Here is a 16,355-nt window from a genome sequence, read left to right as displayed (position 1 = left end):
TTTCTTTACATGTTGTACAAAAGGCGCAGCGTCCGCATGTCTAACGAAGTCCTGACATTTGCCGTCAGACCCCCTCAGGTGCGTTTCTAAAGGCAAAAGGTACCGGCGCCCTGAACGCCAGAACATTGACGAAATAATGAAAACACACCCACGTGCTCGGGTCTTCTCCCGCGGTGCAAGTTCTTTGAAATCGCTCGGAGAAAAACCGTCTTAGCGTCAGTTTTGCACTTTCGACATCGGCTTCTCTGCCATAAATCAAAACAAAACCCATAAGGATATTAAAAGAAACGACCAGAACAGGTGACGAACTTCCGGCTGTAGGTCCTGGCTCGTTAGGGCCTCGACTTTGTGCTTCCCGGTGGATCCTGAGCACCCCGGAGCCCGTGTGGAAACGGCGACTCCGCTGGCTTCCGCAGCGGGAGGGGCGCGGCGTCTGTGACGTCATCTCCGCGGGGCGCCGGCGACCGCGCTCCGAGGCTCGTCCGCGTGCGGAGTGGCTGTCGCGAGCGCTGAAGCCGCGCGGAGTGCCCTGGTTGTCCGCTCGCGCTCGGGCCTCACGGAGATGGCAGACGATCTGGGAGACGAGTGGTGGGAGAACCCGCCGGCCGCTGCCGGCAGCCCAGGTACGCGCTCCGCCCGCCTCCCGCGGTGCCCTCCCCAGGTCCTCGCTCAGCACCCAGCCCCGCGTGTGGCCCACGCGCTCGTCCACGCGGACTGAAGTAGACCGTTTTTGTACCAAGAGGCAGTTCCGCTCAGCGCTGACCGGAATTTTCCTGAGTTAGGTTCAGATTGTGGGAATTCAAATCACCGACTTAATACTCTGACACAGTCTCCTTTTCCTCATGCGTAAAAAGAGTAATTCCGATGTCTATTCAAAAATTGTTATAAAGATGGTGTGAAGGTAATTTAAAGTTGTACAGTTCAGCACAATGTTTGGCGCATAGTGTATGCACAAAATATTAATATAGTGTGTTCTTTGTAAGATGTGGTTATGGCCAGCAAGGGGCTTGAGTAAAAGTCATCCTTTTGAACTTCGCTCCTTTACAGATACGGAATGTGATTTAAAGATGTTTCAGTAACAAGTTCCCTTAGATAGTCTGTTTCAGAAAAAAAAAAACTAGAATTTAGTTAAAACGGTTCTAACAGTTTTATTATGCTGGGCCATGTGCACCCATTCTGGATGCAGTAGGCATTTTATTTTCAAGTAAAGTAGCATTAAGTAACGCCCCCAGAGTGACCTTGAATATTTCAAGTTCCAAAAGAGTTAACATGCAATAACTACGGTTACTGTCTCAAGTCATCCTGCAAGCATCCAAAGTCTGCCTGTCTGTAGTTTTTGAAGATAGGCTCAATGTCAGATTTCTGTTTATTTTGACCTCAGAGCCATCATGTGATAATAAACACTGATGGAGTTGACAAGTTTAGGTGTTTTGTCAGGGTGAAGCGGAAAGTTACAGCATGGGTTTTTGTGACTTAAGGGAAAAAAGTTGAGTTGAGTTTGAGTTTCAGTGCAGTGGAGTCTGGGAGTCTGGATCCCAGGGTGAGACTAGAGACAGAAAATAGCCGGCGCTGAGCCACCGGAGCGTGAAACCAGAAGTGAAGTAAAAGAGTGAAAGTACCTTTTCCTTGGCAATCTATAGCCCTCAGTTCTCATATCTTTCCGGTAGTGTTTGTCATATGAGTAGCTCATTCTGAGTCTTTGATGCCACCTCCTACCATACATGTATCAAGCAAACGGGAATGCTCAGAAATACCAGGAGACAGTGGGTAGTAATGCTAGTTTTTATTGTTGAGCTCTTACCATGTGCTAAATCCTTTTTCTTTTTTTTTTTCTACCCTCCTCTCTCTTCCTCTCTCTTTCTCTTTCTCCAAGATGGAGTTTTCCTTATGTAGCCAGGCTAGCCTGAAAGTCTCAGTTCTCATGCCTCAGCCTACCTATTTGTCATGTATTGTATTGGTTGCTTTAGGAATGCTAGCCTATTAATTAATCTTTGTAAGTGTACCAAGAAGTACACTCTTATCCTGTATGAAGTAGGGATTTTATACATGAGGAATAGAAGCACTGAGGTGCTCAGTGATTAGCTTGGGATTTTCTTGTTGAGTGAGATAGCTCTCAGCATAATCAGACGATCTGAACTTGTATTTCTCATGATAATTATTATTATGATCAAAATAAGAATTTCATCTCTAAGCAAACAACCCATTATTCATTTTTAAAGGCATATGATTTGTACTCATTATTATTAAACTGTGTTGACTCTTAGTCTGATTTTATTCAGAGCTAAAAATAAGTAGATTTACCTTTATGCTTTGAGAAACATCTGTTAGTCAGTAATTGAGATGTAATCCTAGTATGTGCGTTATGCTCAATGCTCAATCAGCTGCATGGCTTTTAAAGTATTTGTTATTTAACAGGAATATCATTGTAAATATTCCTTTCCTCCACACTTGCGTATTTCAGTTCCCAAAACCCATCAATGTCACAAAAGCTTGGTAGGACTTTGCCGTATTTATTTGTTTTCTTCAATTCTCACATCTTCAAGTCCTGTTGTAGCTCCCTTCAAAGTTATCCTGAGTCTGTCTTTGCATTTTTCTCCACTGACATGTATACTGCTCTTCTCATTTGTATTAACCACTATAGTAAACTCAAAATAGAGGCCCCACCATCAGTACCTGCTCCTCAGCTACCAGACAAGTCAGATCCTAAACTTGGTTAAGCCCCCAAAAGCTTTCTCAGCACACAGTAAATCTCTTTACCATGGCTAGTTATCTTCCAGACCCGCTTTTCCCCACTATTTACACTGGCTCAACAACACTGGCCTTCACTCTATTGCTCAACAGGCTCCATTTCTTTTCTCACAGGCCCTTGCAGTAGCTGTGCCATACAGTCCTTCTGATTGTAGTAACTCGCTCTTAACATAGGCTCTCCGTTCAGACATCACCTCCCCAAGAAGCAGCTCCTGGTTAGCCTAGAATAGTGCTGTGGGTGTTTGTCTGGTTGTGGGCAGGTCAGTTAGCACTATCTGCTGCTAGCCTTGTGAAATCACTGTCTTCCTGACACTGGAATGTGAGCATCATGTGAGTAGAGATTCAGTTTATTCCTCATTCTTTCCTTTATTCTTGAGGCTTAGTGATTTTATTCATAGAAGGCATTCAGTCAGTAGTAACCAGTTGTTAATATTTCATAGCCATATCTTGGCTGGAGACTATGCCTCTAAAGATGCTCAGATGTATGGAAAAGTTGTCAAAATCCTATGCTTTACAATAGTATCTAACTAACCCTTATTACATTTATTTATTTATTTATTTAAATTTTAAAGTGGGACTTCATATGTAGCCCAGACTGCTGGTCTGAAATTTGAACTCTTCCTGCCTTGGTCTCCTTCGTGCTAGGACTATCAGTACTCGCTACCATGTTCAACTGGATTTAGTGTTATAAATTGTGTCACAAAGATGACAGTGGATAAACTCTTGCTTTGTGAGACCGTGGTTCATACAGGTGACAGTAGTGAATGCCATGAATCTTTTCGTTGGTGATTGCTGGGAGGAGCAGTGCTGTTGCTTCGTTGATGGTCAATTTTTTTTGGAATAGCTTGTTGCTTGTTTTGTTGTTTACCTTTTTTTTTTTTCATCAAAGTTAGGCTGTTGTGGTATAATTTAATGTATAGGCAGTGTCCATATTGTGAAGCAGCATCTGCGCTATATGTTTGAGGCTTGGAATATTTCCTCTAGATCAGTACTCACAGAGAACCAGCTTCAGAGCATGATGTTTTCAAGATATTTTATTGAGGTCAGCCCTAATTTTGACACAGAATTAGAGGGAAAAAAAAAAAACACCATTAGTTTACATTATAGGATATATGTATTGGATATATGTGTTTAATAAAGATACAAATAACATGAAAATGTTTAAGGGCAAAACTTAGGATGAATATTTAAACAGAAGGGGAAGGAAAGAAAGAGGGGCTACATTTTAATCATGTTCTGTACTTGAAAATCACTAGACGGACCCTTAAATAACCCAAGAGACTTGATAGAATTCCTACAATTCTTACAAATATTAAAATGAATGGTTCTTGACAGCAGTTTATGAGACTTTGAAAGTGCTGATGTACATGCCTTTTTCCAAATCATACATGCATTTTTGCTGTAATTGTTAGGTATCCACTAGTTTCATGAAGAATATCATTAGTGTGGAAGACTTTTCATTTCTCTCATGTTTGACAATAATGTATAATATTATTTTTGTACTACAAATTCTTTGAAGTTTTATATTGGTTTTGTCTTTGGGAAAGGATCTCACTGTCTAGCCCAGGTTGTTCTTGTATTAGAAAATTTACTGCCTTGAACAGATGTTTTTTGTTTCAGCTTGTCCGCTGCTGGTACTATAGTCATGTGGCATGCTGTCTTGCCTCTGACCAGTTCCTGATCTAATGGTCTGTCATTGGATACTTCTAAACATTTCACATATCTCGAAATGTAGTTTTCTTATTTTCATCAGCTTTCAGAGAATGCTGGATTGAATTCTTGAATTGCAAGTGTTGCTTTTAGAAATTAGATGATGGTAGTGTGGTTACACATTCTGGTCCTGAGTTTTTTGCTAGTCTAGGTCATACTAGACCACGGGTTAGCCGACTTTTCTTTTTTTGTATGTACTTATTCAATAGTAGTCTACTCCTACAAATACTAAGGCTTTACAGGTCCAACTGTCATGTTTTAGATGCTCACTTTGGAATTTGAGTTTTAAAGTAGGTATAGACAATGAATATATAAACAAATGTAGCTATGTTCTAATAAAACTTTATAAACAATGAAATTTGAATTTTATGTAATATTCTTGCCATAATATAGTCTTGTTTTGGTTTCTTTCAACATTTATAATCGCCACAATTATTCCTAACCTGCCTGTCAACTGTGATGAACTATTAGACTGCATTTCGGCCTACTCAGCTTTCAGATGAGCTCCCATCCCAAACTCAAGCCTTCAGCTATATAGTTCTTTGAAAGGAATTTGAAGTATACCTCAGAGAAAAAATGTTTTTTATTAGTTACCCTAGGATTCTGTCCACAGTTCTATTAGATACTAGACCAGTTATGTTCAGATTCCAATCAGAAAACATGATTTCAAGAAGTTAGAATAGTAATCCAGAGATCACACCAAAGCTGAATCAACAAAAGACAAGTAGGATTCTCACATAAAATTATCATTTTTTAGGAGTTTTGTTATTTTCATTCACTTGGATTTTTATCTATTTCTTAAAATTTAATTACATTTACTCTAGAATTATAAAACAGTTTTCTTTTGGGATTTAAAAAAGTTCTGACAATTTCGTACATGTATATGGTGTTTTTTGTTCATTTTCACCCCCATTATCTCCCTCAGTCCTTTCCACTCCCATTAAACACATTCTTCCCAACAAGCCGCCCTCCCCCTACCATGCAAGATAGCTTTTATTCACTTTTCAATTTTTCCTCTTCAAAATGGCCACATTTCTTTGGAAGGGTTATGCTGGGGTGGCAGGATTCTGTTTCACTTGCTTTATATGTCAAGCGCTGTGTTGCTGAAATCCAAGTCATCATACTCAGATCTTAGTTGCATTGCATGTTTTGTTTTATATTGCTTGGAAGTGATTCTGTGTTGTAATTGGTAGTTCTTTTGTTAAAATGGACATTTTGTGAGGTTTTTGTCTTAATGAGAGAACTTGATTACCATTTAAAGGTGAATTATTGCTGGTGAGCATTGAAATTTCCGTTATTATTTTAGATTGTCTTTTTAGTACTTTGAATACTATCTTTTCGCTTGCTTATGAATTTATGCCATCTTGACATAAAACTTACTTGAGAGAGTCCCAGCATGGTGGAACACACTAAAACCCTCAGTATGCAGCACATTTTGTGTTCCTTTTCAAGGTGAAACTTTCCTGGTCACTTTATTTTTCTATGACTATTGATAGTATGTGTTATTTTTCCTATTCAAAAAAATTCTGTTCTTCTACTTTATGTAAGTATGGGTGATTTGTCTGCACATGTATTTGTTCACCATGTGTGCAGTGTCCACAAGGGCCAAAAGAGGTCGTCAGAATCTCCTGGAACTAGAGTTAGAGATGGTTGTGAGCTGCCATGTAGGTCCTGGGAATCCTCCAGAACAGGAACCAGTGCTCTTAATTGTTGAACTCTCTCTCCTGTTTACTATTCTTTCGTTTTGTGCTGTGTGTGTGTGTGTGTGTGTGTGTGTATGTGTTTTGCTGGGTATTGAATCCATGGCCTTGTAAATGCTAGGATGTTTTCTAGCTACCAGAACTGCAGCCTCAGACCTTTTTTGGGCGTGGGGGTGGGAGGAGACAATGTAACAGCCTAGTCTGGCCTCACACTCATGATCCTCCAGCTTCCGCTTCAGAGTGGTAGGGCTGTAGGCACATGTCTAGCTTCTTTTATGCTTCCTTTTGATTCATTTGGTTTTCACCACAGGGGTTCCAATTAGCTTTCCATTAGCATAACCATATGCCGTACCCAAGCATAACCACTTTCTCCCATCCCTGACATACTTCCCTGCTGTCTCTAAGCCTAGTTTCTCGCCTGTGTCTTGATTAGATGGCCTTTCTCTGACTCATTGTCCATCCTAAACTTGCTTGAGATTTATTAATACCTGCCTTATCCCAGGCATGCTGCTGTGCACCCTCTGTATGTGTGTTGCTCTTCACTCAGAGCTTCTTCACCTGCATTACTGCTTTCCTTTAACGTTGACTTTTCTGTTTCGGTCTCATCATGTCTGTCCTCCCAGACTCCCTCTGCCACTTGCCTGATGCTGTCCACCACTCCTCTTTAGCTTGCATAACAGTGCTGTCCTGCCTCTTTCTCTTCCTGCTCCTCTTCTCCCTCTCTTCTGCTCAATCTGTCTCCTCATTAAATGGCCCCTGGTGTCTTATATATTGGCATCAGTATATGCATTGAAACAGATTAGCTAGATGAGTGTGAGGACTATTAGTTCCTTTGCTTTTGTTTTGGGAAAAAGCAATTGTAGAAAGCCAGCTGAAGTGCAGTGTTCAGCCAGGAGAATTTCTTCCAGGCCCATGCCTCTAGTGTTCAGTGATGAGTCAGATTAATCATTGATAACCCCTCAAAGTGAGGATCTGTGAGGTTGCGAAATCTGTTCAGTCAAAAATGCCTCATCTTAAAAATGTCGCCGTGCCACTGTGTCCACACTGAATCTCAAGCACTCCTTTGTCTTGATTCAGTGACACAACCTTGAGTGATATAAAAAGTGACTGCATGTATGCATCCTGTGGGTGACTGAAGGCAGTATTCTGCTACCATCATCCTCCTGGGTCTCCTGGTCCAAAGCTTTTGTTGAGTCTGCCAGCTTTTTGTATAACATTGAAGGAAGGGACGTAAATAAAGATGCTCTATGACATGATAAATTATTGCTTTTTTTTTTTTTAAGTACCTAGAACAATGATTTCTGTTTTCTTCTGAAGTCTCAGTAGTAGTGACCACTGATTCTCATGGCCCTGATTACTACATAAAGTCACATGCTAATCTAAAGACCTGTATCTTACATTCTAAGTTAAGTAATTCCTTGACTTCATCTGCTGTAAAAGTGGGAACGGAGGCTAAATGCTGGCACTCAAGTATGTACACACCAACAGCTGTTGGAAAGACTGTACCAAGGACGTAATCAGCTTTACTAATAGTGTTGTTTCTTCCTCCATATAGCTAAGAATTATTTATCTTTCTCATAGTAATAAAGAAATGATGGGTTTTAGATCTTAAAGTTTTGATTTTAATTGTTAATGCCATTTTGGTGGAAATCATTCAACTTTCATGAAGCAAGTTAGGAATTCTTGCTAGTATTTCCTTAGCCAAAGTGTGATTAAGTGATGAAGTTCTGTAGAATGAAGGATTATTTCTTTGTTCACAGAAAGCTCTTTGTCTGTAGCAGTAAATCCAGTCTTGTCTCAGGCTGATGCTATAGTCCAGCTTTGAGTTAGATTGTGTGGTTGCAGGTGTGAACTAGTGAGTCTGTATATGCTCATATACAGAGTTGAACATTGTACGTGTGCTGCTTCTTTGAGCATGCCCTTTTCCAGGTCCATCATCCTGTGAGCCATCGGACAGTTTGCTACTTCACAGTTTCCTGGAGAGATGGCCATTCTTCTTTGGCCTTCCATGGCGTGGTTGTAGCTTACCAGATATTTCTGGAGATGAGTCTTCCTATACAGTCCGTAGTTATGACTTACCTTTTCCCCTTTATGTGGAGGAAAGTATTAGAGGTGACAGTTCTTATGATGTGTAATTTCTCACAGCCGTTTTGGTGACTGGGTTTATCCATAGGTCCCACAGGTGTTTTGGTGGAAAGTCTACTGATGCCTGTAGATTTGGGTTTAGGGATCCTTGTTGGAATTTTCTGCTTGCATACAGCCTTGATCTTGAATCAAACAACAGCAACAACAACAAAGACAAAAGGTAGTTATTGGTACATTTGGAAGAAAAGTGGTCATTTTTTCAAGGTAAATAGTTAGTTTGGAGGGCTTGACCTTGAAATCACTATGTTCTGGGAATCTATCACATTTAAGGTAGTCATTTTGAGGGGAAAATATTTTAGGAAAGCATCTCTGCAAACTCATTTTGTTATGTGCTTTTAATGTTAGATAGTGTGTAAACACAGAGTAAGCCCAGTTCTTTTGCTAATCATTGTTGTGGAAGATAACCAAGAGTAGTGTCCCAAACTGTTGTCAGGGAGCTGTGAGATTTCCAGAGAAAGATTTAATCTGAACTGCATCTAAGAGCTTCATGAAGAAAATAGCATTTGTCTGGGCCTCAAAGAGTTCAGATAGGAAACTGATTTTGGTAATAAGATGAAAGAATGCTTTTGTTAATGTTCTTCATCGGGAAAACATCACAGTTGAGAAATGGAATACTTCAAAATAGGCTGCTCATGAAAGGTGCAATGAGGGTGTAGATTGCTGCCACCTAGGGAAAACTACTCGTTCATCATAGGGGCATGTGTGAGAAGAGAGGGTCTGAGGTAGGGTACATTGCAGAGGCAGAATTGGCTACTATTTGCTTATTGGTTAACAGTGGGAAGAATATGAAAGGAGTCATATAGCCTGAGTGATCTAGGCTGAAGGAGGAGTAGGTTAGTAGAGAGTTAGTTACATAGATTGCTAAAAACTGTTCTTTTCTTTTCTTTCTTTCTTTTCTTTTTTTTTTAACGGAGAAACTGCTCCCTTAAACAATGAGAATACTGCTCATTCAGTGCTGCAGATCTCTTATAATCCAGTCGATTATAAGATACATATTCTTTCTTTCTTTTGTTTGTTTGTTTGTTGTTTGGTGGTGGTGTATATGTGTGTTTGAGACAGGTCTCACACTGTATCCTAGGCTGATGTGGAACTAACCATGTGCCCCACCAGGTTTCCTTTGAACTTGTGACAGTCCTTCTGCCAAGTTTACTATTCTTTCCTCACAGGTTACATCATTCTTTTCTTGTTTTGAGTTCATAAACGTAAATATTGTTAAGTGTCTTAAAGTTTATTGTATTCATTTGTTGTAGATTTCTGACACTTTTTGCGAGAGACCATCTTATTAGTCTTTATCCTTTAACATTTTTATTGTACTTGTGCACTGAAGTTCCTTTGTGTATTTACATTTAAATTTACATTCAATATAATACATATGATTTTCATTTTATTTCATTATTCCCCCAAAATATCTGATTATTGAACTTTTTAGCTCCTAAATCATTGAGTATTTTATTTAAAAAGTGTATTTGATGTACCTCTCTTTTTATAAACATTTAGGTAAAATGAAGTAGAAGAGAGCAGACTGGAATACAAGCGACAGAATGTTCTGCCTAATATGACTGAAGTGCTGTTTTAGAATATTGCTTTGGCTTATATATGTGTGGATATATGTGTCCATACAGTCATGCGCAGATCCTGGCTGTAGCCTGTGTTTGTTATTCGGGCTTGTGGACCACAGTAGAATTAGAAGGGTAGAAGGTGCTAGGCGGCAAGCAGATTAGGCATTTATTGCTGGAATTGCTAATGAAAGTTAATAAAAAGGTTTAGAAATGGCTTTTGTAAGGGAGTACAAATAAGACCTTCAGATGCCAGTGCAAGTAGTTAGAAATGTTAATTTAGTAGTCACATCCACATACTTAAAACAGATGCCTAGTGCCATAAACAGAGTTTTCAAATATAAATGCTACACATTTGGCTTCCTTCAGTGAAGGATAAACCATCTTGGGAATATACTTTTTTGCTGTGTAGTCAGCTTTGTCTGTATGCAGGTACAGAAGTGTATATTGGCTTTAATATTCTTACTCCCTTTTTGGTGTTAACCCTAAACCTGCCAGTTGAGATGGTGGTAGTCCCACTCCAGCCTCATATGTCCTACCTTTTATTGTAGCTTCATGGTCTCATCTAGGACTGACATGCTGTGTCTATATTCTTGCTTCTCAGGACATGTTTGCTGTTTGTTTTTAAAAATGCTAATAATCAATGTCCAAATAAGAGAGGGAGCAACGTGGCACTGTGTATCAAATACCTTAAAACTCATCCGCTATGACTTAGCCTTTGTTGTTGTTGTTGTTAGAAACCTTCTCTAGGAAATAACAAGAAAGACAGGAAGAGAAAGTTGTTTTTAGCACTAATTAGAATGAAAAAAAAAAGCGGACATAGATAACAATTCTTAATGAGGGTGTGGTAACTGAATTAGAGTATGATTGTACGAAAACATTCTGTTGTTGCATAGCGACACTTTTGAAGTTACAGGGAAATGCTTCCACAGAGATGATAAGACGCTGGATTTAAATCATGCACACTTTAAGTATTTATATGTGAAGAGAAAGAACTGCAGATTGACTTCACTTCTCTGAAACACTGGGGATCAGGAGTATTTTGAACATCTAAATTTTGGAAATGTATCTGCATATACACAATAAGATCCACGTCTAAACACAGAATCCAGTATATTTCACATATTCATTACACAAATAGAATGAATATGGTTTTATACATTATTTTTTGTGTAACTATATATTGATTACTACATGTCATGTGAGGTCAGTAATGTCCACTTATGACTTTATAATGGCACTAAAAAATTAGATTTATAACTTTCAATTTCCAGTTAGGGATGCTCAACCTCTAGATCAGTGGTTCTCAGCCTTCCTAATGCTGTGGCCCCTTAATACAGTTTCCCAAGTTGTGAGGACCTCCAATCATGATGTTATTTTTGTTGCTACTTCAGAAGTGTAATTTTGCAACTCTTATGAATCACAATGTAACTATCTGAAATGCAGATTGTCTTAGGTGGCCTCTATGAAAGGGTCATTCAACACCCAAAGGAGTCAAAATCCACAGGTTGAGAACCATTGCTGCAGATGAAAGTACATCTGTTATATTAATGGTCTGCTGAGGTAAGTGGTATTATGAGTGCTCTTTATTCTCAACATTTTCTAAAAGCATACAATTCAAAGATACAATACTAAACTGTTAAGAGATGAAAAAGGAAGATGAGAGGACATGTCTATGAGTGTCCCCCATGTTAGATTTAGTTACAGTTGAAATCTGTTTCAGCTTTTCCAGAATAGGCTTGTGTGGTGCCCCTTAACTTTGTCCAGAATTATAGGAATTTTCCTGTAATTTCGTGTTCAGTCTTTGGGGCGGGCCTGCTTAAACTGTTCTGTGCCCCAGTGGAATCCAGAGCTTCACTAAATCCTCAAGGGTGATTTGTCGCGATGCAGGTGCTAACCCTGTCGTGCTTAGAGACCCGCGGCGGTAACCGAAGCTGCTGTGGGCAGAAATGTGTTCTTCCCTGGGAGCTCCGGCCTGCCAGGGCAGGGGAACTTTTAGCACTGCGAGAGTCCAGAGCATGTTGGGCCAGAGAGTTCATCAGCATCATTTGTGATTGAAGTAGCTGGCATGCCCAAATGCTACATCAGAGCTGAAGAGGACTGTCTGGGAGAAGGGTCAGGGCAGCTGTACTTCTCATGAGCACCATAGGTCTCTGTCTTAAGTACCCACCTAACATCAAACACCATGATGCCTGGGTTTATCAGCTTTACTGATGTGTCTTGGTGAAGAAGGCTGGAGGTAGTGACTCACAGCCTAAAATGTTGAAAAGTTGGGCTTCATTTGCTGATTTTACTACACAGTGTTTACCTCTAGATGGCAGCAGACACTAGTGTTATTTGGACTCCCTCAAATGTTACTCCCTCAGTGTGTCCTGGGGCAGAGGATAATGGAATGGTGCTTGATTTTTGTTTGTTTGTTTGTTTGTTTGGTTCTTCTGGTATGAATTTTATACATGGACTTATTTTCTGTAAATTAAGTATGGAGCTGTAAAGCGTGTTATCCCTTGCATCATTTTGTAGAAGGTTATGTCAAGTAGCTTCAAGAAGTTTTCTTTCTAAATTTGGAGTGCATATTGCTAGAGAGATTCATGCATGTGGCTCTTTTAAGACCACACAGTGACTGTCATACTCGAAGGTTCCTGGCTTTCATCAGAAAGCAGGTGTCTGGGAGAGGAGTAAGCAAGTTGGAAAGTTCGTTCATGGAAGAAAAATATCTATTGGATCTTTAACTCAGCTTGAAGAGTGCTATTTGGAATGGATAACAAGTCTGAAGGACGATGGGCTCAATGAAAAAAAAAAAGCTCTGATGCAATAGAAAGAAAAGTATATTTGTAAAATTCATTAAATTCTCATTACATTGTTTTGTCCACTGCTTCTTAAAAAGAAACCCAGCCATCTGTAGGACTTCTGTTTGCCAAAAGTCACTTAGATGGTTGTGAATCTTAGTGATCAAAAGAAGTGCAGGTGCAGGTGAGGTTTTCAGTTTTGTTCAGTCTCAAGTCTCTGGCCGCCTTCCTTATGAATCCTGTGTTGTTTTCTGTCCTCACAGAAAACAAGCATGGGAAGGCATAGCAGAACATCAGACTATGCAGAAGCTATGGGGAGACAGCTGGAGTCAGGATGTTCCCTTACACTTGAGGAAATTAGTGTGTAAGTGCTTTGAACTTGGTGATGTGTTGGCAACATACTGTGTGAGAAGGCAGTGTTCCTTCAGTAGAGGGCTTGGTTCCAGGGACTGCAGAAGGCCCTTAATCAAATGTCCGGGTGTAGACTCAAGACTTCAGGTCTGGCTTGTCCTTGAGAGGTGGGGGATGAACTCTGAGCTTCCTGACCCCCTGGGGACCTAGCTGTGGTATGCTTGGTCAAGGCTGTGTGCTTTCAAGACAACAGTTGTTTTTGTTTCTTTCAGTTTTAGTGTTTATTAGGAGAGTGCAGAAGTGATCATGATAGATACAGTGATGAAAAGGAGGAAATGCTGAACCAGGAAAAAGTGTCCTTGAAATATGACTGCTTTCATTCCTTTTGTCTTTTATATTGTTTGGCAAATCACCACTAATTTGTGGGCAGAGGGAAGGGTGGGAATAAGAGATAATAAATCTGGCAGATAGCCCAATTTTTCATATGCTGCTTTAGTTTTTTGTTTTTGTTTTTTTATCTGTTGATTTTCTTAGAATTTTCCATTATTCAATGACAATTTACCCCTTAAAGTTTTAGTTTTATATGGCAAGGGTCCCTTCGTAGGAAAACCTTACAGCTTGGTTATCTCATTACCATGAACGTGTGAAAGAACATTTATTCTTAAACAGTGTCCTACCCACACTGTGATTTATACTGAAAAGTTGTCCAGTTTCTGAGGTGAGGGGTAAATAAATTGATACCTTTGTTCTCTAATGTAATGTGTTTTTTGGTTGTACCTAGTCATTCCCAGTTTCTCTTTTTGTGATAATTACATGTGGGCACAAAGGGTATTCCAAGAATAAACATTGAAATACAGTTTTCGAATCTTTCCTAACCCAGTTGCTCACATTTTGTGCCAAACACAGCACTGCATTTAGAAATATAGTGGTAAAATAAAATATACTAACCTTGAATAGCTGTTTTCTTTGTTTATCCTGTTATTCATTTGCTTTCTTCTGTCTCTGCTTTTTTTCCCCTCTTTTATTTTCATATTTGTTTTTATTTGAGACAGAATCTCACTGTGGCCCTGCTTGGCCTGGCACTTAATATGTAGATCAGGATGGTTTAAAACTCACAGGAGCTACCTGCCTCTGCCCTCCAAGTGCAAGGAATAAAGGTGTACTCCATTACCAACTTTTTTTTTTCTTTAATGTATAAGTGTTTTGTATGCATATATGTTAAGTGCTTGCATGGTTTCCCTCAAGGGTAAAAGAAAAGCATCAGATTCTCTGAAATTAGAGTTATGGATGGTTGTGAACCACTTTGTGGGAGGTAGCAACTGAATCTGCATCCTCTACAAGTACTCTTAACCACTGAGCTATCCCTCCAGCTTTTTTTTCTTTTGATACCCTTTCTTCTCCCCCTTCTTTTTCTTTTTGAATTTTCTTATTTGCACCCCTTTTTTAGTATTTTTTTTTAAACTTGACCTGAGTTTTCCATTATTTAACAGTGTGGTTTAGTTTAGAGCTCAGGTCATGGAGCTAAACAGATTTGACTTTCTACTATAGTTTTGGCAACAACTATATGTCCCTGAGCAGTTATAGCCCTTTAAGACCTCATGTCCTGGTTGATTTTTGTTTTTCTTTCAATTTGACACAAACAGGAATTATGTAAGAAGAAGAACCCTAATTGAGAAAAATGCCTCATCCAGATTGCCTCTGGGCAAGTCTTTAGGGCATTTTCTTGATTAATGGTTATGTGACTGATGCCATTCTCTGGATTGGCTGATCAGGTCATAAGTAAGCAGCATTCCTTCATGGCCTCTGCTTCAGTTCCTGCCTTCAGGTTCCTGCTCTGGGCTCTTGCTGTGACTTTCCTCAGTGATACAGTGTGACCTGAGAGTTGTAAGCTGAAATAAACTCTTCCCCTCCCAACTTGCTTTTTTGTTCATGGTGTTTTATCACAGCAGCAGAAACCTAAGTTACCTGTTCTCTTCACCTGGGATTTACTTGTGAGTTTTCTTTGGGGGACAGAGATACAATGTAGGATGTTCCTTATTTAATTAACCAAAGTACCAGGCAAGTATTAGTTGTTAAAATTGTTATTACATTCCTCCTTTTCCTTATTTCACTTCATAAAGTACCTGTTTCTTGATCTTAATCCCATCATATCTTTGCTTTATTTTTTGTATTTCTCTGCTTTATCTCTCAAATCTACCTTTATTTGTTGGAGATAATATTTCTAAATGGGAGTTATGGAAACTGCATAATTAGTGCTCATACCTGGGCTTTATATCTCATCACCTTTGGCCCAGAAAAGAGTCCTTTGTACATGTTCTTTCCTTACAATGCCACTTTGTCTGGTTGCTGGGAGCCTTTTATATCATGCATGTGAAAGCATTCCCCATTCTTTCCCACCTTTTCATAAAACATCCTTGCCTTGTGGTTTGTAAAGCCCGGGTGTGTTAGCCATGGGAGCTTTGCTTAGCACCTCCTCTGAGCAATATTTAAATCTTGAACAGTGTGAGACATGGTCTTAAACTGTGTGTGTCTAATAATTCCCAGAGAGCTGTGATGATACAGAGCCTCTAGTATGTTGCCTTCACTGAGTCTAGAAACCGGACCAGTTGTAGGTGATCGTGAACAAAGCAAGCAGTAACTGTGTTGTGAGAAATATGGATGTGTTTGAAAAAAAATGACAGCTGATCTTCACTTTCGAGATTGTGTTATAGAAGAGGTAACCTGTGCAGGGCAAACATGAAAGCTGTGCTGAAGCTGCAGTGCTTTAGAAGTGTTTTTGGAAATCCACAGGCAGACTGAAAAATTGTGGAAGGTTTACCAAAGGAAGTGTACTTGAGGAAAGAGTAGCTGTAGGATATGAGGAGCAAGACACTCCAGTACTAGAAGCAAAGGTGCAGGCTAAGAGGGCCAAACTGTTTGGAGGAGGAGAGCTAGGACCACTGTGCTGAGGGTGAACGGTGTGGTCAGTGTCGGAGGAAGATGAGGTAGCACAAGGAGGCAAGCCCTGCTAGGAGGTTGGAGCAGCCATTGTCCGGGCACAGATGTAATTGCTTGATGAAAGGCTAGAGAATTGCAATAATCTGAATGGTATTTGGGGTGAAAGTTGATTTAGAAAATTGAGGATTATATATAGTGTTAAATATGTTAAAGTACTCTATGCTGAGGTCTGGATTAAGGATAGGAGGTGGGGCAGAGAAAGAAATAACAGAAAGATAGCTAAGTAGATGGTGATCTTTGGGGAAACACTGGTATCTAATTATGGAACCTGGCTGATGAAGAAGAACCAGGACAAGAACCTTTTAAGGAAGGCACTGTGTGTGTGTGTGTGTGTGTGTGTGTGTGTGTGTGTGTGTGTGTGT

General features: G+C 39.7%; 2 protein-coding genes across 3 annotated transcripts in view; one reads left to right on the top strand and one right to left on the bottom strand.

Annotated features, from left to right (window-relative positions):
- The first annotated feature begins 406 nt into the window (after positions 1-406).
- Cmss1 (cms1 ribosomal small subunit homolog) overlaps positions 407-16,355 on the top strand; it is a 305,385-nt gene continuing 289,436 nt past the window's right edge. Inside the window, exon 1 of one of the 2 annotated variants that reach the window (XM_055594264.1) lies at positions 407-623. In XM_055594264.1, the coding sequence (XP_055450239.1) occupies positions 563-623 (61 nt within the window). In that variant the 5' untranslated portion in view covers positions 407-562. The remainder of the gene's footprint in view (positions 624-16,355) is intronic. The other variant, XM_055594274.1, reaches the window with a different exon arrangement.
- The window catches only part of LOC129666913 (filamin A-interacting protein 1-like), an 88,254-nt gene continuing 80,179 nt past the window's right edge, over positions 8,281-16,355 (bottom strand). The window contains exon 4 of the mRNA XM_055594286.1: positions 8,281-8,425. Within this exon, the coding sequence (XP_055450261.1) occupies positions 8,281-8,425 (145 nt within the window). The remainder of the gene's footprint in view (positions 8,426-16,355) is intronic.

Source organism: Psammomys obesus, unplaced genomic scaffold (assembly GCF_907164565.1).
Source record: "Psammomys obesus unplaced genomic scaffold, mPsaObe1.curated_primary_1811, whole genome shotgun sequence".
Taxonomy (NCBI): Eukaryota; Metazoa; Chordata; class Mammalia; order Rodentia; family Muridae; genus Psammomys; species Psammomys obesus.
The sequence above is the reverse complement of the archived record's forward strand: the minus strand, read 5'-3'. Positions and strand labels throughout refer to the sequence as shown.